Source organism: Dromiciops gliroides, chromosome 3 (assembly GCF_019393635.1).
Source record: "Dromiciops gliroides isolate mDroGli1 chromosome 3, mDroGli1.pri, whole genome shotgun sequence".
NCBI classification, from domain to species: domain Eukaryota; kingdom Metazoa; phylum Chordata; class Mammalia; order Microbiotheria; family Microbiotheriidae; genus Dromiciops; species Dromiciops gliroides.
In genome coordinates, this window is record NC_057863.1 from 44970907 (window position 1) to 44996450 (window position 25544).

Consider the following 25544-nt stretch of genomic DNA (forward strand, 5'->3'; position numbering starts at 1 on the left):
CGATAGAGGGTAAGAGACTTGCCCCAAATCGCTCAGGCAATAAGATGGGATTTGAACCCAGGTCCTCTGATTCGCCAAAAGCTCATGTCCTTTCCACTGTACTATGATTCAGAGTATAAATCTAGGAGTACAGGAACCTTTTCCTATGTCTCTTCATATTGCCATGTTCAATCAATTATAAACAATGCTTGGTCCTGAGGATACAGACAGGTAGGAAGGAAGGAAGGAAGGAAGGAAGGAAGGAAGGAAGGAAGGAAGGAAGGAAGGAAGGAAGGAAGGAAGGAAGGAAGGAAGGAAGGAAGGAAGGAAGGAAGGAAGGAAGGAAGGAAGGAAGGAAGGACCAATTTTGTATGGGATTCTCTGCTAATTGGTGGTGATTGATTACTCAATGCCCCACTCCTCATGAGGGATGGGCAGCGTTGGTGAGAGTAGAAGAGAAGAGAGATGCTATTTTCTTTTGGATTCTAACTTCAAGATAAAAGATGGAGATTTTATGTTCTCAACATCCAGAAAAAAAGAACTGTGAATTATGAATGCAGATTGAAAGATACTGTTTCTACTTTTGGACTTTTTTCCCTTCTTTTTTGAGGTTTTTCCCTTGTGCTCTGATTCTTCTTTCACAAGATGACTAACATAGAAATATGTTTAATGTGATTGTACATATACAACCTATATCAGACTGCTTTCCATCTTGGGGAGGAGGGAGGGAAGAGAGAGTGGAAGAAAAATTTGGAACTGAAAATCCTGTGAAAACAAATGTTGGAAACTATCCTTATATGTAACTGGAAAATAATAAAATACTTTAAAAAATAAATTGGGTTTTGAAGGCAAAAAAAAAAAGATGGACATTTTAATGTTTCTTGGTTGCTAAAGGGAGAGAATGACTCTGAGAAGAAGTTGGCATGAGAGAAACTGGCAGTTTCTATCATATCCCTATTCCTAGCTTGCTATACTAAAAACCTCAGAGAATTTTCCCCTTGGGTGAGATCTGAGAGTCTCTTTTGGTTGAGCTAAGCTATCTGTCTCCCAAGGAGAGAATTCCTTCAATCTGCATTGTCTGGTATATATTCTCCTATGTATACTTTCTCTGCTTTCTGTTTTCCTGGTGACTTGGATAAATGAGTTTATTTTTGAGTTCTTTCTCTCTCTCTCTCTCTCTCTCTCTCTCTCTCTCTCTCTCTCTCTCTCTCTCCATATACATATAATATGTATGTATGTATGTATATATTATGGTCCCAGGCCACCCCAGAAGTTCTCTGGGGTACATCAAAGAACCTTTTCCTTGAGAAACTAAACCAAAGGACAGATACGCCTAAAGAGATAAGTGGAACCCGATTAGGACTGAGCTAGCTCCAGAACCATCACCCTTCTTTCCAGTCTCCCTCACCCCTGGGGAGATGTTTGGGTGTGGCTACTGCCTTTGTGCCGGGAGGAGCAGAGAGATGGCTTGAGAAATCCACAGCCACCCCTCACCCAACAACCCCAGCCACCACCAGTGGGGGATGGTCCTCCCTCAATAAGGGAACTTTCCACAGTGAGACGATCACCTCATCAGAACACCATCGGACCTCTATAAAAGTATCTGCCTGTCTCCTGCTCTAGGAGATTGGTATCTCAGAGCCATGCTCTGTGCCATGCTTTCTCCCCATGAGAAGCCCAAGGATTTCTCTCTTGGTTTCCCTTCCCCAGCCCCTGAATAAACTGTTATCTTATTCTATTGTATTTGTGTGCAAGAGGGTATAATTCTTTTTTTTTTTTTTTTGCAGGGCAATGAGGGTTAAGTGACTTGCCCAGGGTCACACAGCTAGTAAGTGTCAAGTGTCTGAGGCCAGATTTGAACTCAGGTACTCCTGAATCCAGGGCTGGTGCTTTATCCACTGCACCACCTAGCTGCCCCGGGTATAATTCTTTAAAGAGGAATTCCTAAGGACCCCAACCCCTACCCTATCTCAAACCCCCTACCCTACTTCTCCCACAACATATGTTTAGCATGTAGTATGCATGTGTGCATGTGCATGTGTATATGTATATATGTGTATATACATACACTTATTATATGCTATATATTTGGTATATAAATATATTCACTAGGGAACTGGCATTTGGTGAGAAAGGAGCCTAGCTCTGAATAGAAATTCATACATATGTGTATTTATGTGTATATGCATGCATGCATACATACATACATGCACACATGTATGTATTGTCTATCTATCTAAACCTGGGGGTTCTCCTTTTCCCATTAGGGAATAGCAATCAGGACTTTAGTGTGACCCTAAAAATTACAGCTCCTAGACTAGTAACATTTAAGGGAGCTGGCAGATATCAGTCTAGCGTGGTACTCCCTCTTTCTCTGAGGACAGCAGAGCGCACGGCCGGTAGGTCTTCAGGCAGAGGGTGAATGCCCTTGCCAGGGGTTTATAGAGGAGATTCTTGTTCAGGCGTGTGCTCGATTAGAGAGCTGCTGGGATTCCTTTCAGCTTGGAGAGTCTCTGAACCTCTGGTTTTCTAAATGATTATAGCCCCATGGGGCATCAAGTGACACTGGGACATTCCTTCTTTCATACAGACACATTTATATTTTTTTTGCCCCATAACAATTTCAGGGACTCGTTTTTAAAGTTCTACACAAATCCCTGCATTAGACTAATCTCCAGATTCACCCTGAAAGCAAAACTAACAAAGCTGTTAAAGCACCCCCCTCTGCATTCCTCTTCTTAACGGACCGGGCCTTACCTGCTGCTCTTAGTACACAACAACCCATCTAACACCTCCACGTCTTTGCACAGGCTGCCCCCTGCGTCCCTTTCCCAGCACCGGAACTTGATCTGTCTTCTGAAACACCAAATTAGTTGTTTGTGTCTGTGTGAACTTGGCTGTCTTTGATGTTTGCCTAACTTAGCCCAAATTACTATCTTCTCCTTTCAAGATGTAGGATTCAACTATTCTGAACTTACGAAGCTCCTTCCAGGATTTAGAGAATTTTTATAGAAAGAAAGAAAGAAAGAAAGAAAGAAAGAAAGAAAGAAAGAAAGAAAGAAAGAAAGAAAGAAAGAAAGAAAGAAAGAAAGAAAGAAAGAAAGGAAGGAAGGAAGGAAGGAAGGAAGGAAGGAAGGAAGGAAGGAAGGAAGGAAGGAAGGAAGGAAGGAAGGAAGGAAGGAAGGAAGGAAGGAAGGAAGGAAGAAAGGAAGAAAGAAAGAAAGAAAGAAAGAAAGAAAGAAAGAAAGAAAGAAAGAAAGAAAGAAAGAAAGAAAGAAAGAAAGAAAGAAAGGAAGGAAGGAAGGAAGGAAGGAAGGAAGAAAGAAAGGAAGGAAGGAAGGAAGAAAGAAAGAAAGGAAGAAAGGAAGGAAGGAAGGAAGAAAGGAAGGAAGGAAGGAAGGAAGAAAGGAAGGAAGGAAGGAAGAAAGGAAGGAAGGAAGGAAGGAAGAAAGAAAGGAAGGAAGGAAGGAAGGAAGGAAGGAAGGAAGGAAGGAAGAAAGAAAGAAAGAAAGAAAGAAAGAAAGAAAGAAAGAAAGAAAGAAAGAAAGAAAGAAAGAAAGAAAGAAAGAAAGAAAGAAAGAAAGAAAGAAAGAAAGAAAGAAAGAAAGAAAAATATTTTTTAAAATGGCTAATCGTGATTTCATTAAGGAGAAGGGCTAGATGAAGGCCCCAGCCACAGGATGATGGCAGGCAGACCCAAAATATTTAGTGACTCAGGCAATTTGTTAAATGGAAAGAATTCCCTTTTCCAATAAAGTACCTTTTTCCCCCCAAACACCCACCTTTCCCTCAATTATCTCCCTTCCACTTTTTCCTTTGATGATTCTCCTTCAATTCAACTCAACAAATACTTCTTAAGCTCCTTCTAAGTACCAAGCACCAGTGCTAGGCTCAAAATGAAAGGATCTTTTCCCTCAAGAAGTTTATATTTGGGAGTGGGGGGAGGCAGTGAGGTAAGGAGTCAGAGGTGAAGAGAAATAATATTTGCACCAAAGGAGGATACTACTGTTGACCTTGACCCTTGGTGATTTGTGTAGCTCTAAGGGGCATCAAACTTTAATTAATGAGGAAAAATGAATAATTCACAGGAGTATGAGAATATTTGTATGAACTGATACAAAGTGAAATTAGGAGAATGAGGAAAATGGAATATGCAATAATGACATCAATGGAAATGGAGAACCACAAAAAAGTGGAACTGAATCATGCGTAATTATAATGATCAAGCTTTGCCCTGAGAAAGAAATAGGAAAATGCATTTCTATCCCTTCTTTACAGAGGTGGGGGACTATGGGTGTGAAATACTGCACATACTGTAGGACTTTATATGTTGTTTAGTTTTACTCAATTGCTTTTATCCCCTTTGTTATGAGGGATGACTTTCTGGGTGGGGGAGTAGGGAGGGATATATTTGGAAAATTAAGATGGTATAAAAACAAATGATATGAGCAAAGACAGCATGTCATAGGGCATAGTGGGAAAGTCCTGAGTTTCAGTTCTGATTCTGATGTATACTGACTAGAAGACTCTAGACTACTCTTCCTAACTTCTAAGTGCCCCAGGCAACTTTCTAAAACTAAAGAAAGGTGGTTCCCCAAGTAGGTACCTAGGCATCGAGGTGGTACAGTGGATAAAATATTGGGCCTGGAGTCAAGAAGATCTGAGTTCAAATCTGAACTCGGACAATACCTGTGTGACCCTGGAAAAGTCTGTCTCAGTTTTCTCAACTGTGAAAAGGGGATTAAAAAAAAAGAAAAGGGGATAATAATAGCAAGGGTTGGTGTGAGGATCCAGTGAGGTATTTGTAGGGTCTTTAGCCCATAGTAGGTGCTTAATAAATGTTTATTTCCTTCCTATTCTAGTGAAATCATAGCTTGTCTCCTTTCATCTCAAATTTTTTTTTCAATATCCTGCAGCAAAGCCCAAGTTTATTTCTAGACTCCAAGCTTTGGGAAATAACTCTGTCCCCCACTTAGAAAGATACCTTCAGATGGGGAAACTGGTGTTCTATCATGTGGCAAATATAGTCAGTCATAAAGAAGGAGAACAGAGGAACAGGCCATCTGGAGCCACCAAAGCCTTTCTAACCTACTGTCCTTGAGAATGTGGACTTTGATATTTGTGCAGAGTAGCCCTAGGAGAATCAGGTACTATAGGCCAAGAGCTGGCGGCATCGAGTTAGACTGTCAAGGGATTGGAAGTGAAAATTCACATTCATTCAGGTGGACTAACCAGCGGCTGATGTTCATTATCAGTGATGGAGAAAGAATTACATTTTTCTTTTTTTCTCTCTCTCTCTTGTCCCATATCATTCATTCATTTATTCCAAATAGTACCCAAAGATCGGGGTTTCATCAACTCTCCAAACATGGAAGCAGGCCTAATGAGAGGGGAGATTTTGTTCCACCTGCCCAGATAAAAGGACAATCTCTCATCCCACCCCTGCTGATGCAGCCTCAGCATAACTCTGCTAGCTGGTTGTCTTGAACAGCGGCCATCCTCTGGTTGCTATGGAAACCAGTTTCAGGTCCAGCTCTTCAGTCCTTGGTCTCTCTCCCAAGAGATGCCCTCCCATTCCTCTTTCCAGCTGCCTCAGCAATAGTTCGAGGGTTGAAACAAGAAAGCAGGGAGGGCCTTAAGGGACCTAGGTTCTCAAGGATGTGTGACATTGCAAGGAAAACGGGGTGCCAGGAGAAAAGCAAAACCTGCCCCATTGGGGTTCAAAGCCCTCCTGTGCACATCTTGTCCGTGTCCTTTCAGAAATCCTCCACTGCGCATCTGCCCAACGTCCATGACACCTTCCTCCGGGTCTTGTCTTGTTATCTCTGGGGCTGTCCGTCTCTCATCCCGCGGCCTCTGTCACCGTCTTCCACGTTGGATTGGAGGACAAGGATGGTCTTTGGTCTCTTTTTTGCACGCTCCGCTTAGCGGGTGCTTGCACACAGTAGGCACTTAATAAATATTTGCTAATTGAGCGACTGAATGAGGAGCTAACAAAGGAGATGGAGAAGGGGCGGGCAGAGAGGTCGGAGGAGACTCAGGGTAGAGATGGGGTCATAAAACAGAGAAGGAGCGCCTTGGAAGCGCTCGAGGCCTGGGCCCCCGCTGCCTGGCGCGCCCCCTCCCGGAGAGCTCCTCCTCCCCAGAGCCAAGGACACTGAACCCCGCCCTCGCTCCTAAGGCTGAGTCAAGATAGTAACCAAACACGTCGAGGGATGTGCGCGTGCGCACCTTTCAGAGCGGCTCCTTACTCTCTGCGGTCCTGCGCATGCGAATCTCCCTTTTTTCTAACTTTCCCTGCCCTTCGGAGGGCAAGGGCTGGGGAAACAAGCATGCGCATAAGCGTTTAATAGCCCAGCCTGTGGCCATCTTTTATGCTGGCAGAAAGCTGGGGGAGTCCATGCTGGGTAAAGGAGTCAGCCAGACTGACTTCCACAGACATGGTCTTTTTCCCGCAAAACCCCTCTCTTCCCCATTATCTTGTGTTTTTTATTCTTTCATATATTTTTAGTATTCCAAATGCTGTTTCTTTGCCCATGAGGTAGCTCACGGGCTTGATTCTTTCGCCATCTTCCCCTCCGTTTGTTGTGGGTGCGCCCTTCCGGACAGGAAGTGACGCACTCATTGCCTGCCGGGTTATTTGGGAGCGTGGAGTCGCTGCCCTGACAGCAAAGGTGGTGGAGTTGCGGGGTCTCATTTATGGAGCGCCGGCGCTGCCAGTGTTACCTTGACATGTTCTCCTTCTGGTGAAAGGACTGGAGACTATGGCGGCCCCAACGGAGAGAATCCTGAATGTCAGAAGAGCCGGGCCGGGATGGGCAGGTGAGAACTGACCGGGGCCGCCCCGAGGAAGGACCGGACTCCTTGATTCTGACGCTAAAATCCCGCTCCCCAGAGTTACCGCCGGTCCCTGTTTTTTCTTCTTAATAAATTATTCATTTAACCAGGAATCTCTTAGTGGCCTTTGCTTGATCCTGACCCGAACTTCTTAATCTCATCTAAATTTATTTTAATTTCTCTGAAACCGTCGATGCCACTGATCCCCCCCTTCTCCTGGGTACTCTCTTCTTTCCAGGTCTTCAGGACATCGTCATGAGAGCATTTATGTAGCACCTACTGGATGCCCTGTTTTGCAGTTAATATTTCATTTGATCTTAAGATAACCCTTCGAGGTAGGGGTGATGATTATTCGTATTTTGCAGATGAGGAAACTGAGACACACAGTGGTCAAGTCCTTTGCCTGGGTCACACTGCTATTGAGTCCAAGGCCAAATTTGAATATGGGTCTTCCTGGCTCCGGCCCAGAGCTCTATCCACTCCACCCCACCCCCCCAGCTGCTCTAGCTCCTCTCTCTCTCTCCTGCTTCTTCTACCACTCTGACCACTCTTAAGTCTCCTTTGCCTCCTCTTCATCTAGCCTCACCTGCTGGGACAGCTGGGTGTCACTGTGGATAGAGCACTGGCTCTGAAGTTGGGAGGACCTGAGTTCAAATCTCACCTCAGACGCAACTGTGTGACCCCAGGCAAGCCAGTTAACCCCAGTTGGCTTAAACATTCGGGGCCATCTCCAGTCATCCTGAGAAATATATCTTGCCACTGGACCCAGATGGCTCTGGAGGAGAGAGTGAAGCTGGTGGTCCTGCACAGCCCTCCTTACTTAAATCCAGTTCACTGCAAGTCATGACGTCACTCCTATATCATGATCCTCTTCCAGAATGAAGGACAAACAACAACAAACCTCACCTGCTAGCCATGGGTATCCTCCAGAGCTCTTTCCCTGGTCTCTTTTCTCCCTCTATTCTATTTCTCTTGGTGATCTCATCAACTCACATGGATTCAATTCTCATCTCTTTGCTAATGATTCTCAGATCTCCTTATCCAGCCCTGACCTCTCTCCTGCCCTTCAGATTCACATCCAGCTGTGTCTTGGTCATGTTCAACTGGATTTTCCCTAGACAGCTTAAGCTCAAATGTCCAAACCCTCCTCTCTTCCTGAATTACCTTTTTGAGGACACTTCTCAGGGATCCAAGTTAAAAATCTAAGTGTCATCCTTGACTCTTCATTTTCTCCCCTTCACCCCATTTCCAGTCTGTTGCCAAATCCTGTCATTTCTCCCTTAACATTTCTCATGTGCCCCTTGTTTCCATTGAATTCATGCCTGGAATGTATTAACCTGATGGTTGGTCTCCCTACCTCAAAACTCCCCCACTGGGGTCCATCCTTCATTTAGCTGTCAAATTGCTTTTCCTAAAACACAAGTCTGTGGCTGCTTATTTGGCTCCAGAATCAAATTTAAACTCATGTTTGGCTTTAAAAACATTCTATAACCTGGTAGCCTCCTACCTTTCCAGTCTTCTTACAACTTCCTCCTCCCCCAGGCATGCTTTGATCCAGTGAGCCTGGCTTCCAGGCTGTGCCTCTCATAAGATGTTCCATCTCCCAAAGGCATTTTTACTGCCTGGAATGCTCTCCCTTGTGGCCTCTTCTGTCTCAGCTAAAATCTGACCTTCTGCAAGAAGCCTTCATCAATCTTGCCTTTCCTCAGAAAGTGTCTCTCAAGTTCTCCTGTCTGTACCTTGTTTGTACACAGCTATTGGTACACTTGTCTCCTCCATTAGACTGAATTCCTGGAGAGGAGGGACTTTTTTTTTGGCCTTTGTATCCCCAGTACCTGACACATAGTAGGTACCTAATAAATGCTTGTTGAGACAATTCGAAAGGACTCATGATGGAAAATGTTTTCCACATCCAGAAAAAAGGAACTGTGGATTCTGTTTTGTTTTGTTTTGGTTTGTTTTTTTGGTGAGGCAGTTGGAGTTAAGTGACAGGATCACACAGCTAGTAAATGTTAGGTGTCTGAGGCCAGATTTGAACTCAGGTCCTTATCCACTGCGTCACCTAGCTGCCCAAGACATGACGTATTAGTCACATATGGAGATTTTACCAAAGTAAACTCTGGGTGGAGGCAGTAAGCCAAAGAGAAAATAACCTTTAGGGGTCAACCCTAAGACTTGTCCTTTGGGGACAAGGGTTAGGGTTAGGGTTAGGGTTAGAGTACCTGAGTTCAAATCCGGCCTCAGACACTTGACACTTACTAGCTGTGTGACCCTGGGCAAGTCACTTAACCCCCATTGCCCTGCCAAAAAAAAAAAGAATTATGCCCTCTTGTACACAAATCCAATAGAATAAAATAAGTTTCTTTTGGGTGCTAGGGAAAGGAGACCAAGAGAGAAATCCTTGGACTTCTCATGGGGAGAAGGCATAGCACAGAGGCATGACTCAGATACCAATCTCCCCCAGCAGGAGACAGGCAGATACTTTTATAGAGGACTGATGGAGGTGATCATCTGACTGGAAAGTTCCCTTATTGGGGGAGGACCTTTGAGAAACAACGCTCTAGGCAATTTAACACCCCCAACCTCAAAAGGAGAAAGATGGGCAGGGGCAAGGACAATTTGCTATATGTGATACAGTGTGACTCGAGAAAATAGAGAAGAAAAACTCCCAGTGAACCAGAAATTGGGAACAAGGAGGCAGTTTTGACCTTTTGTCCCCACTTTTGTCTTACCAGTAGGAAAATATGTAAATGATTGAGTTGGCAACTTGAAGGCTCATCAGCCCATGCCCCCCTCCTCTAAGTATGATAAACCTGTTGGCGCCATCTTCCTCTTCTTCATTGTATTGACTGGCACAACCTCAGAAGGCTCTAGATTAAGACTGGCAAGGACAAGGCTCATCTTTGTTACAAAGCAGGTTCGATCTGACTGGGCAAGTCATTAGGAATGTTGTTGACGGTAAAAAAAGCCTGTGCTAGGATGGGTGCCCTCTGCTCATGGTTAAAGAGGCATTTGTTTGAAAAGGAGCAGACGGCCCACTTGGTAGAAGTCCTGAGGCAGCCTGAAAAACCAGTTTGACCCTTAGCTGCCTGAGGAGGCCAAGTGTCCAGGATTCTGGGATTGAGGAGGTGACAGCAGGACACTTGTGTTCCATTCTGGGCATTTATCAGCAGGCGGGACAGGAAGCCAGGGATGGTTCCATGTCTCATGAGAAACCACTGGAGAACTTGAGCATGTCTAACCTGAAGAAGAGAGAGCTCAGGGGATGTGAGAGCCATCTTCAAGGATCTGGAGGGCTGCCCAGTGGAGGAGAAAGCCCCAGGGGGGCAGAATGAGGAGCAGAACAAAAGAAGAAAATGGAGGAAAACATCCCCAACAATTAGAGCCACCCCAAAGTGGAATGGGCAGGTCCCTCCCTCCCTGCAGGTCTCTAAGCAGCAGTGGGACAGCCACTCCCCTCCTATGAGATTGTTATGGGGAAAATAGGTGGGGATTTGGGATAGGGATAGGGGTTTGGGGTACTTAGGAATTCTTCTTTAAAGAATTATGCCCGGGGCGGCTAGGTGGTGCAGTGGATAAAGCACCAGCCCTGGATTCAGGAGTACCTGAGTTCAAATCCGGCCTCAGACACTTGACACTTACTAGCTGTGTGACCCTGGGCAAGGCACTTAACCCCCATTGCCCTGCCAAAAAAAAAAAAAGAATTATGCCCTCTTGTACACAAATCCAATAGAATAAAATAAGTTTCTTTTGGGTGCTAGGGAAAGGAGACCAAGAGAGAAATCCTTGGACTTCTCATGGGGAGAAGGCATAGCACAGAGGCATGACTCAGATACCAATCTCCCCCAGCAGGAGACAGGCAGATACTTTTATAGAGGACTGATGGAGGTGATCATCTGACTGGAAAGTTCCCTTATTGGGGGAGGACCATCCCCCACTGGTGGTGGCTGGGGGAGTTGGGTGAGGGGTGGCTGTGGATCTCTCAAGCCATCTCTCTCTCCTCCTCCTGCCACAAAGGCAAGCAGCTACACCTAATCTTATCTCCCCAGGAATGAGGGAGACTGGAATGAAGGGTGATGGTCCTGGGGTTAGCTCATTCCTGATCCGGTGCCACTTATCTCTTTAGGTGTGTCTGTCCTTTGGTTTAGCTTCTCAAGGAGAAGGTTCTTTGATTTACCCTAAAGAACTTCTGGGGTGCTAGGCCCATAACATTGGCCCATAACAAGATCATGGGGATTCCTTCCTAAATAAAGGCTGGTTAGGGGGCTGCCAAGCTCCCTTTGAACTTGAATATTCCAGGATTCTCCCTTTCCTCTACTTCACTCTGAAGTCTTCTCTAACTTCCCCTGGCTGATTCTGTAACTTCCCCAGACTGATTCCAACACCCCAAGTCAATCCAGCTGGCAATGGCTAACCACATGGCCCTGGGCAACTCAGTGATGTGCTGGGCCTTGGGATGGGGGACAGGGAGGAAACGTGGTAGCTACTTAAAATCTAATTAGAAATGGGCAGAAACCTGGGATTCTCTGTAGAGTCCAGGTGAAAGGGGAACCATAGATCCAGGCCAGAATTTCAAAGAGCAGAGGCAGAGCCTGACATTCATTCCAGCTATGAGGTTTTGGATTGTGTGTAAATGAATCTGGTGGGAAATGACATTGGTGTTTCATGCCCAGTGGCCATCTCTCCACTTGTCCAGGTCTTAGTTTGTCTGGACCTGGTCCTGAGAGGCAAGATTAGACCTGTCCTGAATTGTAGTCTGAGAGGCCATTGTTGGTTGTTGCTCTTGAGTTGTTTTCAGTCACGGTCAACTCATCCTGATCCCATTGGGGGTTTTCTTGACAAAGATACTTCAGTTATTTGCCATTTCCTTCTCTAGCTCATTTGACAGATGAGGAAACTGAGGCAAACAGGGTTAAGTGGCTTGCACACATAGTCACATACCTAATAAGTGTCTGAGGCCAGATTTGAACCAGGGTCTTCCTGACTCCAAGCCTGGAACTGCCCCCTTTACCAGTGTACTAGTCTAGAAGTAGGCCCAGGGCATCTTTCTTTTCTTTCTTTTTTTTAAGCAGGGCAATGAGGGTTAAATGACTTGCCCAGGGTCACACCGCTAGTAAGTGTCAAGTATCTGAGGTCACATTTGAACTCAGGTCCTCCTGACTCCAGGGCTGGTGCTTTATCCACTGCGCCACCTAGCCGCCCCAGGGCTTTTTTTTTTTTTTAGTGAGGCAATTGGGGTTAAGTGACTTGCCCAGGGTCACACAGCTAGTAAGTGTTAAGTGTCTGAGGCCGGATTTGAACTCAGGTACTCCTGACTCCAGGGCTGGTGCTCTATCCACTGCCACCTAGCTGCCCCCAGGACATCTTTCAATACATCAAACCCAAGTAGTCAAGATAAGGTAGTTTTCATCTAGAGTTCAAAGGCTCTTAGGAATTGAGCAGTCTTTCAAACTGTTTCTGTCTACTGGCTTCTCTGAGTGACTGGTCAGGCAGCCAGTGGTGTAAGCATGCTAGGTGCTGTCTTTCCTCTTCTCTGCCTTTCCCTCATAATCCTTTATTGAGAGCTTACTTTGAATGCAGGCCTCCGAGGGGCAGTATGATTGGGGATGCAGGCTGAACAGACCCGGGCCCCTGTTCCTGGAGCAGAGGCAGTGCACTAGTCCGAGCATCCAGAATGGCCCCTTACCACCCAGGAAGCCTGCCTGCCTGATGATCTCCATGCTGGTCACCCGAAGAGCAGGGCCTTCCTTAAAGACACTTTCTCCCTGTGTCCACTTCCGGATAAGGATTCCAAAGCACTCTAATACCTGGAGGATCATCCAGAAGCAGTCCACTGCCTATAGACCAGCCCCTTCTGCCTGCCTTTCAGCTCCCCTTACTTACACCAGAGGAGAACAGGGAAGCAGGAGTAGCAGCAGCGCCGTGAAGAAAATGAGCCTTGGACTCTGAGAGAAGTGTCTGTGGCTAATTAATCCCTTTTATAATCATAATAATAAAAGCTAGATTTCTAAATAGCCCTATCAGGTTTGCTTTTTAATATTTTTATTGCATTGGATCCTCACAACAGCCCTGCAAAGTAGGTACCATTATCATTTTTACAAATGGAAACCATTTTACAAATGAGGAAACAGGCAGAAAGGTTAAGTGACTTGCCCAGAGTTACACATTTCATCCCTGAGTCCCTTCAATAAATCCTGTAGTTTGATCAGTTTAGTGTGAGGCTGAGTTTGTTTTTTTTTAATTGCCAAACCTTACTCGCCCTGCTGTGGTGCAGAGTTTGAGGTTTGCAGTTGGGACAGATGGGAAGTCACATGCAGGCCTCTGTTGCCTTTAATCTTTCTGAACTTCAGTTTCCTCATCTGGTCAATGGGGAAAATCATGTCTTCAGTACCCATCTCAGGGTTGTGTGTGAGTAAAGGGTTTTGTCAACTTGGAATTGTCCTGAAGGACAGCGGTCACTGTTCTATGGAATGACTTAGCTCCTTTTTGTCTCCGCCTCTCCACATCTTTCTTCTCCTTTCCTTCTCATCGACCTTAAAGCCAGGGCCACCAGATTGCTGTCTCCAGGCCTGCTGCTGAAATCAGAGCTAGGGTGGCCTGGACTTTGAAGTCACAAACAAATGTTTCTTTCCATAGTTGGCCCTTGGTGGGGTTGGGGGAAAGCATCTTAATAATGATCATGGGGGCAGCTAGATGTCGAAGTGGATAAAGCACCGGCCCTGGATTCAGGAGGACCTGAGTTCAAATCCAGCCTCAGACACTTGACACTTGCTAGCTGTGTGACCCTGGGCAAGTCACTTAACCCTCATTGCCCCGCAAAAAAACAACAACAACAACAACAAAACAAATAATGATCATGGCCCCCTCCTCCCTCTGTGGACTGGGCCTCCTTTGGCTTGGCATCCAGCTGAGGTCAGGACGGCAGCTGGCACCTGCTTACACTTATCACACTGACCGAAGTTCTGTGAGGCACTGCAAGATGACCACAGTCAGAAGTGGCAAAGAGGGCAGTAGTAAAGACCCTTTACTGCAATGCCAGGGAACTCCCCCCCCACACACACTTCCTGCAGGTGCAGGCCCTCAGGACCAAGTGGGGCTGTTTTTCTCACAGGACAGCTAGTAGTGTCAACATCACTGGGTTCCTAACTCCTTATATCAATCAATAACTCCTCGATTTCTGCCGCGGGAAGATAAAATAGACTATTTGGAGAGTGTAGCTTTTCACTTCTACATAAAAGCTTCATAAACTTCAGAAGCAAAAGGGAGAGGGTGGGAAATGCCCCCAGGCTCTTTAGGAGTCTGTTGCAGCCTTTTCTGCTGGGGGTGGGGGTCTAGGCCAAACTGCCCTAGGACCCCTCCTTCCAACTTCTGCTTTGTTTCAGGCAGTCAACAGAGGAGTCTGCCTTAGGACGTTTCCCAGGGATGCGCTGCCCGCTGGTCAGCCAGCCCTAGGTGGCTTAGGAGGGGCCCAGTGCATATTCTGACTCTCAGTTACCATTGTCAGAGCCGTCAAGTTAGGGATCCCAGGAGTCACCGACCTTGGTCGGCCTCCTATGAAGACAGGATCGTTTCCATGTAAACTAAAACCTCTTTTAGTATGTTCACGTTCCCTGAACTTACGAAGAAAAGAAAGCCTAACTCGTTGACACAGGGATCGGGCAGCCAGCAAGAGCCTTTAGGAAAGCTGCGTTACCTCCCGAGGCCTCTGGGGTGGAAGGGGCCCCCAGGGCGGGCTTTGGTTCTGGGAGAAGAGAAGGACCAGAAAGGGCAGCCAGTGCAGCTCCCGCCTTGCTCCACCTTCACCTGGGGGTGGGGGGTGGAGCAGTTTGGGAGAGGAATAAGTGATGGTGTGGACCCCCAGAAGAAAAGGAGGGTTGCTGAAGCATTCTTTTCTTTTTTTGTTTTTTGTGCCTCGATCAGAAAGACTTGGGCTCCCAAGCATTTTCTTTTAAGGAACAAAAGGGAATACAGAAGGAAACAGACAAGGTTGGAGAGCAACACGAGGGATTTATCGCCGAGGCCGCCGACGGGAAGCTCGGAGTAGAAGGGGCGGGGCTCTGGTGCCTTGTTCCTATTGGCCCCAGGGACCTGAGCTAGGACCAATCAGGAGGTGTTGCGGTAGAGCGGGGCTAGGCGGCCAAGTTTAGACTGGCTAGAAGGGCGGACGCGGAGCCCTTCCCCCTGCCCGCTCTAAACTTCGGAGAAAGGCACATGATGCTCCCTAAACAGACGGTTCTGTTTTATACAAAAGTCCCCAGTAAGTGTCTCAGCCGTCGGTGCCTTCACAGAGTCGAACCGCTGAGCCAGCAGCGTCCGGTTCAGGCCGGGAGTCCACGAGTCACGCTGAGCTTTCTGCGCATGCGAAGTGGGAGGGGGAGAGAGGGAGAGAAATTAGTGCATGCGTGCTGGTGCAGAGTGGCCTTGCTCAAAGCCATCTTTGAGGAGGGCGCCGAGCATTTATTGAGCCTTTACTGTGGAGACATAAAGAAGTAAAAAAGCACGGTCTAGCCCTGCCCTCCAGGGACAGCCGGCCCTCTGCGGACCTAAGGGGGATGCAAACCACTCGCCCCCACCTCCCGCTAAACTCCAAGTCTGACGTGGTCTGGCGCGATAACGGCCTCCGGGCTTGGGCGCCCCTCCCCTGTCGGAAGTGACGCGTAGGCTCCCGGCAGACCGTTCGGTGGCGGGAAACCGGGAGCCGCGGTGCCCGGGGGTGAGTGGCGACCGGAAGCGGGGAGCGGGCTCCCGGCAGCCGCAGGCCCCGACTCTCCAGGGAGAGCGGCCGCCGGTCCCCCTCGTGCTGGGTGATCAGGCTCCCCAGGCCTTCAGCTCCACATCTGAGGTCCCGCGTGTGACCCGCCCGTCACGGGGGGTCCCTGGGCTCCCGTGAATTCCACGTTCATTCTCTTCCCCTTCCGCTGGGCGCCGCCCGTCGGCAGCCTCCGGACCGATCTCGCTTCTTGTCCTCCCCCAGGCAGGGCGAAGCGACCATGCAGGCCTTCCTCAAAGGGCCGGCCTCCATCAGCACCAAGCCGCCGCCCGCCAAGGATCGAGGGACCGCGGCCCCCGCCGGCAGCGGCGCCGAGAGCCGGAGGGCCAAGCCCGTTCCGTGGGTGGAGAAATAGTAAGAGCGCCGCCCCGGGAGCGTGGGCCGAGACCCCTTCCCAGCCGCCCCTCAGCTCGACCGACCTCGGCCTGGCATCACGTCCATGAGATGTGTGCCTTAGAAAGGCTGTTTGTTGTAGAGTGAGGACTGATTCCTAAAGGGGTGGGAGGGGGTTAGGGCGAGCCCCGAGGCCCCGGGATCTCTGTTGAGAACCCTACAATGGTTCACGGAGACAGACAGAACCGGATAGAAAACCTCAGGAGACGCTCCTTCTCCCCTTCCCCTTCTCTCCCTCCCCTTCTGTTAGTACGTGTTAGAGACTGTAATTGACTTCATAGCAACAGTAACATATGACACTCTTCAGCATCTCTGCTAACCGCCAAATGCCAATTTCTCTTCCCCCCAGTCGTCCCAAATGTGTGGATGAAGTTGCTTTTCAGGAAGAAGTAGTTGCAGTGTTGAAAAAATCCTTAGAAGGAGCTGATGTGAGTTGAACCTTGTTAACTTATCACCTGGAAATGTTTTCTTAAGAGTGGGATTGACACCTTTTCAGAAGCCTCGTACCAAGTCTTTAAGCATCATCAGAACCATTCATGTTCCCATTCGGATCTGTGTCCTTATCACCCTGAGAACACAGATAATCAAGACATTTATTGTGATCCTTCAGCCATCCCATGGAGGACACCAGGACAGACACGTACACCATTTCTGTGTCTGTTCAGGTAGTCTGCCTCCTCCTGAATCTACAAATTCCCAACCAGTTATTGGTGGTTCCATGGAATCCAGCTGGACAATTCCATCTATTATTAATAGACAATAACAACTAGTATTTGCATAGCACCTACTACATATGGGGTACTGTGCCAAGCCCTTTACAAATATGGTCTCATTTGATACATTACCCAACCCTGTGTTTTAGAGCACATACTTAATAACCATAGTCTTCTAAGACATCTCGTTTGATGGCACTCCTCTCCACCCCAGGGCTTGGCACATAGTAGGCATTTAATAAGTAGTCGTGGATTGGGGGAATGACAGGACAGCATTTCCTGGGAGTATATACCAACTAACTTCAGGATTTGGATTGGAGTGTGGTTTGATTCAGCACAAATTTAGTGACTGCCCTAATCCATGAACAGAGACAGGCATGGGCTTCTGGAGAGAATGCTGAGGAGTCTAAAACAGTTATTTCCTTGGAGAATCTTTTATTTTGGCTCTGGAGTCAAGACCCAGAAATAAACAGTGAAGCCTAGAGTGGTTGGATGACAGGGCACCTAAGGACTAAGTGGTGGAGCCATAATTAAGACCGTGTCCAGGGAGCAGATGGCATTGCTAAGGAGGAGAAAACATACAGAGCCAAGAAGTGAAAGTTTGCCTGCTTGTACTTCACTGTAGTCCTTAGATCTGGATAAGCCAGTCAGACCTTAATCTCTAAATGGGCTCAGTTTAGGAAAGTAGACCTGAGGACCATCAATAAAATGCAGCTGGCAAGCACAAGTAAACATTCCCTTATGTAGTTTCTGCTCAGCACAGCTTGTTAGGGCTGTTTCTGAATAGCACAGGGAAAGGCCTAGGTGGGAAGTTCAGTCACGGATAGAGAGAAGTCAGTTAATGTCTATTTTCTGCCCTGCTCTAGCACCTCATATGTTCACCTTACTCAGGGTAGAGCAGTCCAGAGAAGACCTGGATGAGGAGATCACTTAGAAAGGAGGGCACTGGAATGAAGGAGAACAAAGGAGGCAGAGCAATGCTCTACTTCGGGCCATCATCCCCCTCCCCATGCATTGCATGGGATAGCCTGAATTGCTTCTCATTGCGGGGGTGGAGAGGCCTTGAGTTATTGTGAGAAGTATAGTTCACTAAGTTACAGTCTTAGAATTAGAAGGGACCAAGGCATCCATTTAGTCCAGCATGTACCATGGGTTAGTCAAGCATGGTGTGAATGGAGAGAGAGCGGGCCTCAGCCAAGAAGCCCTGGGGTCAAGTCTCACCTGTGATTTGAACAGGTGCCAGCCCCACTGGTAGATGGGATTTCCTCATGGAATTTTCTCCATACCAAAGGAATTACAGGCACTAGAGCCCTCAGAATTCATAGCAGTTTTTTGTCATTGTCTGTTTTCTCCATCAGTACAGCTACCCAAAGTGGGAGGTGTTGGGAAGGCAGCAGTTCTGTGGACATTTTTACACTTTTACAGTCTTTGTGACTAAGATTGGAAACCCCTGGCGTATAGCAGGATTGACAAGGAAATTACATGAATAGCGACGTCAGATGAGTTCCAGTATATCCAACATCACATCATTTGTGCCACTGAGCAAAGTGACCCAAGAAAAAGAAGCTCCTTAGAACGAATCCAGGGCCTGCTCAGCACGCTCAGGGCCCCGAGGATGGCACTGACCTGGCTCTGCTGCTTCCCCCACCCTCCTCTCAGGGTCAGCCCCATGTGCCTCTTCTCAGTGTGGCCTGTGGCATGAAACTCCAACCTTGTGTTTCCACAGCTCCCCAACCTTTTGTTCTATGGACCGCCTGGAACCGGAAAAACCTCCACCATTCTGGCAGCTGCAAGGGAGCTCTACGGGTGAGCCAGAGTCTTTGTGGGCTGTGTTTCTATATTTGCACCAGGAATTTGCAGCTCACAGCAGACGGCTGGTGCCTGCTGGGTACAAAGCACTCTGTTAGGCACCAGGCGTCCGGAAGCATAAGGGAGACTGCCCTTGAGGGACTTACACTAGGAGGGTGGGGAGGCAGGGTGCCAGTGCGAGGGAAATTGGGAAGGCTGGAAGCCCTGCTCCAGACAGTTAAGACAAGGCTTCATGGAGGTGGAGGAAGGAGGTGCCTTGGCTGGGGTTTGAAGGAAGAGAATGGAGATGAGAGAAGGCATTACCAGCACAATGGGCAGCTTGTGTCAATATGTGGAGGTAGAGATGAAAGAGGGATTGCAGGGATCAGCTAGTAGTCCAGTTTGGAGGGTGAAATCAGGCCGGAGGAGTACATGGAAAGCCTCTGGAGGCAGGGAAGAGTCACTGACCAGTTTTGAGCAAAGGGAGCGGAGATTAGGCCAGCTTGAAGGAGGGGGCTAGCACAGAAGTCCGGGGGTGGGGGAGCAGTGATGGATGGCCTGAACTAGAGGCTTAGTGGCCATGTGAGGGCAGAGTGTTGTGGGGGGAGAATTGGGCAGAACACCCACTAGATTGGATCTGGGAGAGATGAGTCAAGTGACAGTCCTAGATGAATGAGGGGAGGGCGGTAGCCTCAACCCAAATAAGGAGAGTTAGAAGAGGAGCAGATTTCGGGGCAAAGATAATGAGTTCTGCTCTGGACCTGTAGCATTTGAGATGCCAGTGAGACGTGGGGGAGGTCCTAGTAGGCACTTCATGATCACAGTTATGCCTCGGCTGACCTGTACCAAAGAGTCCCCATTACACCACACCCAACTCATAACCGTCCAGTCTTTGCTTGAAAGCTTCTAGTGAGGGGTGACAGGAAGCCACTCTCTCCTTCCAATGACAGCCCAATACACATTTGGATGGCTATTATTGTTAAGAAAGCTTCTCAGTACCTGTCCATTGCTCCTATGATTTGAGGCCAAATGGAACAAATCAAATCCCTCTTCTGAGTGACAGAAAGGCTTTGTAGAAGATGGTATGTGTGCAGCTTCTTGAAGAAAAAGAGGAATCTTAGGAGACAAGAGGTGAAGAGAGGGCATTCCAGGCAAAGGAATGGAGATGGGAGATGGTGTGTGTGAGGAACAAAGAAGGCCAGTTGGTCTGGGTCACAGGACAGGAAGGGGATTGTCCAGTAAGGCTAGAAAAAGATGTTAGAGAATGGTGGGAAAGTCTTTGGGGCAGCAAGCACTGTGCTGAGAGCAAAAAGCAAGGGCTTGCCCTCAAGGACCTTACAGTCTAACAGAGGAAGATGGTACACAAAAGGGAGCTGAAAGTGGAACAAGGGATGAGGAGGTGAGGTGGGCACTGGAACAGGGCTGTGCACAGTGGCAAAATCCTGAGACTGAGAAGCAGAGCCAGCCTAGGCCTGTCCCAGAAGGGTGATCCTGTGAGCAACATGCCAGTGGGAGAAGGGGACTGAGACGAGGCAGAATGTTCTAGGCTGAGAAGTCAGGTGAGGCAGAGTCTATGCTAGAGGCCTTGAAGGAGGCCCTGGAGTCCAGCTCACCCTGCTCTGTACAAGGATGGGTAGAAGTGGAGGGAGGCTTCTGTAAGAGAGACCAGTCAGGAGACTGTTGGAGAGTTTGTAGAGGAGGGGTCAGCTGCATCTCGAGTAGATACAAGTAGTGAGATTGGTTAGCTGCATGTGTGAGGGAAGGGAGAGTGAAGACTCACAGATCAAACCAAGGTTCCAAGCCAGGGAGACTGGAAGGACAATGATACCTGTGGCAGAAATAGGAGGGTTAGAAGAAGGGCAAGTTCAGAAGGGGAAACGAGTTCCGTGTCAAGTTTCAGATAGCACCGGGAAGTCCCGTTTGAAATGTCCTGAAGATGGGGAGGAGGACAAAGAATATTTCATTTAGGAGAAACGAGACAGATGAAAGGACAGCAGGAGAGTCCTGGGGAGGGTGAGCTCAAGCCCCTTCCCTGGGGGTGGACGTCTCAGACAGTGTGGATCTAGGGCTCCCCTCCCCCACATACCAGCCCAGCAGGGAAATCTCATTTCCCATTAGACATGCTTACTTCTCAAAGGCTTTTTGAGCGCAGTCCTTTTGATTATTTAGTAACTAAAGTTCTACATCAGGTCTAGGATGGACCAGCAGCAATACTTCTTTTGAAGAAGTGTTAATGGTAATTGTTTTCCTTCAGAGTTGGTGTTTGCTATCTTGTTTGTTTTGGGGTTTTTGTGTTTTTTTAAGGTCACACAGCTAGTGTCAAATGTTTGAGGTTGGATTTGAACTCAGGTCCTCCTGAATCCAGTTGCCCTTGGTGTTTGCTATCTAATGAGAAAGGTTATAGGCACCCTGGTCAGAGACAGTTTAGAAAGACCTCGGAGATCTTCGTTATAGTCCCACCTCAGCTGATGATATTGGGTAACCTTAGGGGAAACATTGGGCTTCCTCAGGTCATCTGCAAAAGGTTGGACCAGGTAATCTCCAAGGTCACTTTCAACTCCAATGATCTGGGTCTACCTCTTTTTGTTAAAAAATGTTATATGGAGGCAGCCAGATGGCACGGTGGATAGAGCACTGGCCCTGGATGCAGGATACTTGACACTTACTAGCTGTGTGACCCCTGGGGCAAGTCACTTAACCTTCATTGCCCCACAAAAAAAAATTTTTTTAATGTTATGTGCAGGGAGCCAGGTGGCACAGTGGATAGAGCACTGGCCCTGGAGTCAAGAAGATAGGAGCTCAAATTCAACCTCAGACACTTATTATCTGTGTGACCTTGGGCAAGTCACTAAACCCTGATTGCCCCCTTCAAAAAATGTTATTTACCAAGTATAGTTTTATTAAACTGCCACAGAGTGTGAAAGTATAGAGAAATGGCTTGATCCTTAATTTGCTTCCTATTACAGACCTGAGCTTTTCCGACAAAGAGTTCTTGAATTAAATGCATCAGATGAACGTGGCATACAAGTTATTCGGGAGAAAGTAAAGACATTTGCTCAGCTGACTGTGGCAGGAAGTCGTTCAGAGTAAGTAAGCCAAGTTTTTCCTTCTCTATGGCAGGTCATAGTTTGAAATTAAATTTAACCTTTAGGTGATCATTCAATCTTTCTTTCATAGAGATTTTTATTACTATTTTTCAGAGATGTCTGTTATAAAAAGGACAAGGATCGCCTTATTCCTCCCACATACCTTAAAACTTCTTTTTCCCCAGTTAACATGTAAAACTTTGATCTGTATTCAGACAGTATCAGTTCTCTCTCTGGAGGCAGATAGCATTTTCATCATGAGTCCTTTAGGATTGTCTTGGATCATTGTATTACTGAGAATAGCTAAGTCATTCACAGTTCTTCATCTCACATTATTTTAAGTGTACAATGTTCTTCTGGCCCTGCTCACTTCACTTCATATAAGCCTTTTTCTGTTTTTTCTGAAATCGTCCTGCTTGTCATTTTCTATAGTACAATAATATTCTATTACAATCATAACCATAGCTTGTGCAGCCATTCCCCAATTGAGGCTGAATTCTGTTACCAATTCTTACCCACCACAAAAAGAGCTGTTTTTGTGTGAATAGGTTCTTTTTTTTTTAAACACCTCTTTGAGATACAGACCTAGTAATGGTGTTGCTGAATCAAAGCGTATTCAGTTTTATAGTCCTTTAGGCATAGTTCCAAATCACTCTCCAAAATGGTTGGATCAGTTCACAACTCCACCAGTAACCAATCTGATGAGTATGAGGTTACCACCTCACACCTATTTTAATTTGCATTTTTAATCACTTTGGAGCATTTTTCCATGACTAGATAGCTTTGGTTTCTAGAAATATCTTAATTTCATAGGAGAATAGAGTTTTTAAATGTTACTGAATTGGGGATTGAGGGAAGAATATTTTTAAGACAAACCTGGCCAGTCAACTTTGCTAGCAGTTCCTTGGACAGAATGCTTTCAGCACAGTGCTCAGGACTGGGGGGTTACCATACATTGAGAAGCATCTCTCAGTTACTGTTGATCTCCTCTCTTTGATATAGTGGGAAGCCATGTCCTCCTTTTAAGATTGTAATTCTGGATGAAGCTGACTCCATGACCTCTGCAGCCCAAGCAGCTTTAAGACGCACAATGGAGAAAGAGTCCAAAACGACTCGATTCTGTCTCATCTGCAATTACGTTAGTCGGTATGTGTGCTCCCTTTCTTCTAGGCAGGAGGATTTTGTCACAGCCTTCCTTGATAAGTTTTATAAGGAACAAGGAAAACAACTTTTGACAGTATTCAGGGAGCCGATGTGTTGGGATTTCTTCTTGGCTGGGGACTTAAGACTGTTCTAGATAAACCCAAATTCTGAGAAATGCTCTGCAGACAGTTGCCACTTTTCCAACCTGATGCTTCTTTTCTCACAGGATAATTGAGCCCTTAACCTCTCGATGTTCCAAATTCCGCTTCAAGCCTTTGTCAGATAAAATTCAACATCAGAGATTATTAGACATTTCTGAGAAGGAAAACGTGAAAATCAGTAATGAGGTAGGGTGATTGTGACCTAATTTCCGGTTATTAAGAAGCAATGAGGGCTGAAATGCTTGATTTGCCTTTAGTAGTTTATCCTATAGATGGACTTCAGTTCATTTGGCAGTAGGTGAAACAGAGGAGCCTTGGCAATGTCAGAATTGCTGAGGGGTTTCCATTAGCTCATTATGGAGCAGGAGGTTAAGCCTGCTAAAGGGGGTTGCACATACACACAATACAAATCTCATATACATATTTCTGCTTAATAGTGACATCTTTTTTTTTAATTTTATTATTTTCCAGTTACATAGGATAGTTTAACATCTGCCCTCACTGGACTTTTCGTTCCAATTTTTTTTCTCCCCTCCCAAGACAGAAAGCAGTCTGATACAGGCTGTATATGTACAATGACGTTAAACACACCTCGATGTAGTGACAAGAATTCCCCTGTAGTCCCAAGATCTTTGTAATGAGATTGAAGTTTCTTTTTATGGTTGGCTATTCCTAAACAGTTAAAGTGACTCAATGGATAGAGCTCGAGGCCTGGAGTTAGGAAGACCTGGGTTCAAATCCAGCTTCGTACATTCACTAACTGTATGACTGTGGGCAAATCATTTAACCTGTTTGCCTTAATCCACTGGAAAAGAAATGGCAAACTATTCCAGTATTTTTGCCAAGAATACCTCTTGGACAGTATGGTCACAAAGTAGGACATGACTGAACAGCTGCTCTTTTGTTAGTTCAGGTATTGAATGACTTATTTTTGTATTTGAAAAGGATTTTTTTGAAAGTTCATTCTCCCATCATTCTTATGTGACTCATGTTCTGAGGCCAGGTTGCTCACAACTTTGTCCTCACCTACTCCATTCACACTCATGCTATCTTTGGATCTTCTCCCCTTGTTATTTCAAAGGTAAAGTAGCAGGAAAACATGAATGTTTGGGATCTGGAATTTTAAGGTGGTTCTTCTTGTACAGATGAAGCTCATCTGATGTTTAGGCTTGGTATTTACCAAGGTTCCTCGTCCAGGCGAACAACATCTTTGTGTTTCCTTTAGGGAATATCTTACCTTGTGAAAGTGTCAGAAGGAGACTTACGAAAAGCCATCACATTTCTTCAAAGTGCCACTCGATTGACAGGTGGGCAAGACGTGACAGAGAAGGTGATCACAGAGATTGCTGGGGTAGGAGCTCTCTGATGTTCTCCGTTCTTTTCAGGCTGCTAGGGGAAAACTCCACTGAATGTTGGTACTGACATGAGCTGCCCTTGTTATATATATTTATATATATATAAATTGTTGTTATATATAGTTATATATAACATTATATATTGTTATATATAGTTATAACTATGTGCCCTCTGCTGAATTGCACCCAGCTGGAGGCAGGGCACATATATTAGAGGAATAGCAATCAATGGCAGATGAAGAGGGTTGCCAGCTTCTCTTAATTCCACCTCTTTGACATAGCCAAACTATGGACATAAGTGTTGTAAGGCAGGGGCAGCTAGGTGGTGCAGCTGATAGGAGCACTGGCCCTGGATTCAGGAGGACCTGAGTTCAAATGAGACCTCAGACACTTGACACTTACTAGCTGTGTGATCCTGGGCAAGTCATTTAATTGCCTCACAAAAAGACGTCAGAAGGCAGCCCCTTCATCCCCAGCATAATGAATGCCTCTAATGGCATATTCTCTTGCACCTCCATCTTTCACAAGGATACTATCTCACCTCAAGCCAAGGTACATTTAGAATCCTACTTTCCTGCTCCCCTCATGTCACAGTATGGTAGGTGGTCCTCCTGGACACTTCCTCCCTAGGCATCACTAGATACGAACTCTGCCTTTGTCCAATTTGTCTTCATGTGACATCAGGATTTTTGGTACTAAAGGTGGCAAAATTAAATCTGGTTTATTAAATTCACAAACCAGCTCATGAATTGGTCCCCATATTGTCTTTTCCTTTCTAGGTGGTACCTACAGAAACAATTAATGGCATATTCTCTGCCTGTCAGAGCGGCTCGTTTGAAAAACTGGAAGCTGTTGTTAAGGTTAAAATGTCTTATTTTCTACATACCATGTACAGATTTGTGTGGGAGTAAAGATTGTTTGGGGGGGTAAAGAACTTTTCTGTGCTTCTTAATAGGATTTAATTGATGAAGGGCATGCAGCAACTCAGCTCATAAACCAACTCCATGATGTGGTAGTGGAAAAAGATGACTTAAGTGACAAGCAGAAATCCATAATCACAGAAAAACTTGCAGTAAGTAAACTACATGGGGCCTAAGTAGGGGGTGGACAGATAGGCCTAAACAAAGCTAATTTTTTTTTTCCCTTCCCTTTCAGGAAGTAGACAAGTGCCTAGCTGATGGTGCTGATGAACATTTACAGTTAATCAGTCTCTGTGCTACAGTGATGCAACAGTTTAACTCATAACAGAGAATTCAACATTTTTGTCTATTTTAATGGCAATAAAAGTTTGCACTTACCACCTTCTGGATTGCTCTCCT

General features: G+C 46.4%; 1 protein-coding gene across 1 annotated transcript; it reads left to right on the forward strand.

Annotated features, from left to right (window-relative positions):
• The first annotated feature begins 15464 nt into the window (after nucleotides 1-15464).
• Nucleotides 15465-25538, forward strand: RFC4 (replication factor C subunit 4). Its single transcript, XM_043992889.1, has 11 exons — nucleotides 15465-15529; nucleotides 15791-15940; nucleotides 16329-16407; nucleotides 18419-18498; nucleotides 21447-21566; nucleotides 22569-22712; nucleotides 22936-23056; nucleotides 24096-24221; nucleotides 25005-25085; nucleotides 25181-25297; nucleotides 25381-25538. The coding sequence occupies exons 2-11, from the start codon at nucleotides 15807-15809 to the stop codon at nucleotides 25468-25470; spliced, it is 1092 nt and encodes a 363-aa protein (XP_043848824.1). The 5' UTR covers nucleotides 15465-15529; nucleotides 15791-15806; the 3' UTR covers nucleotides 25471-25538.
• The last annotated feature ends 6 nt before the right edge of the window (nucleotides 25539-25544 follow it).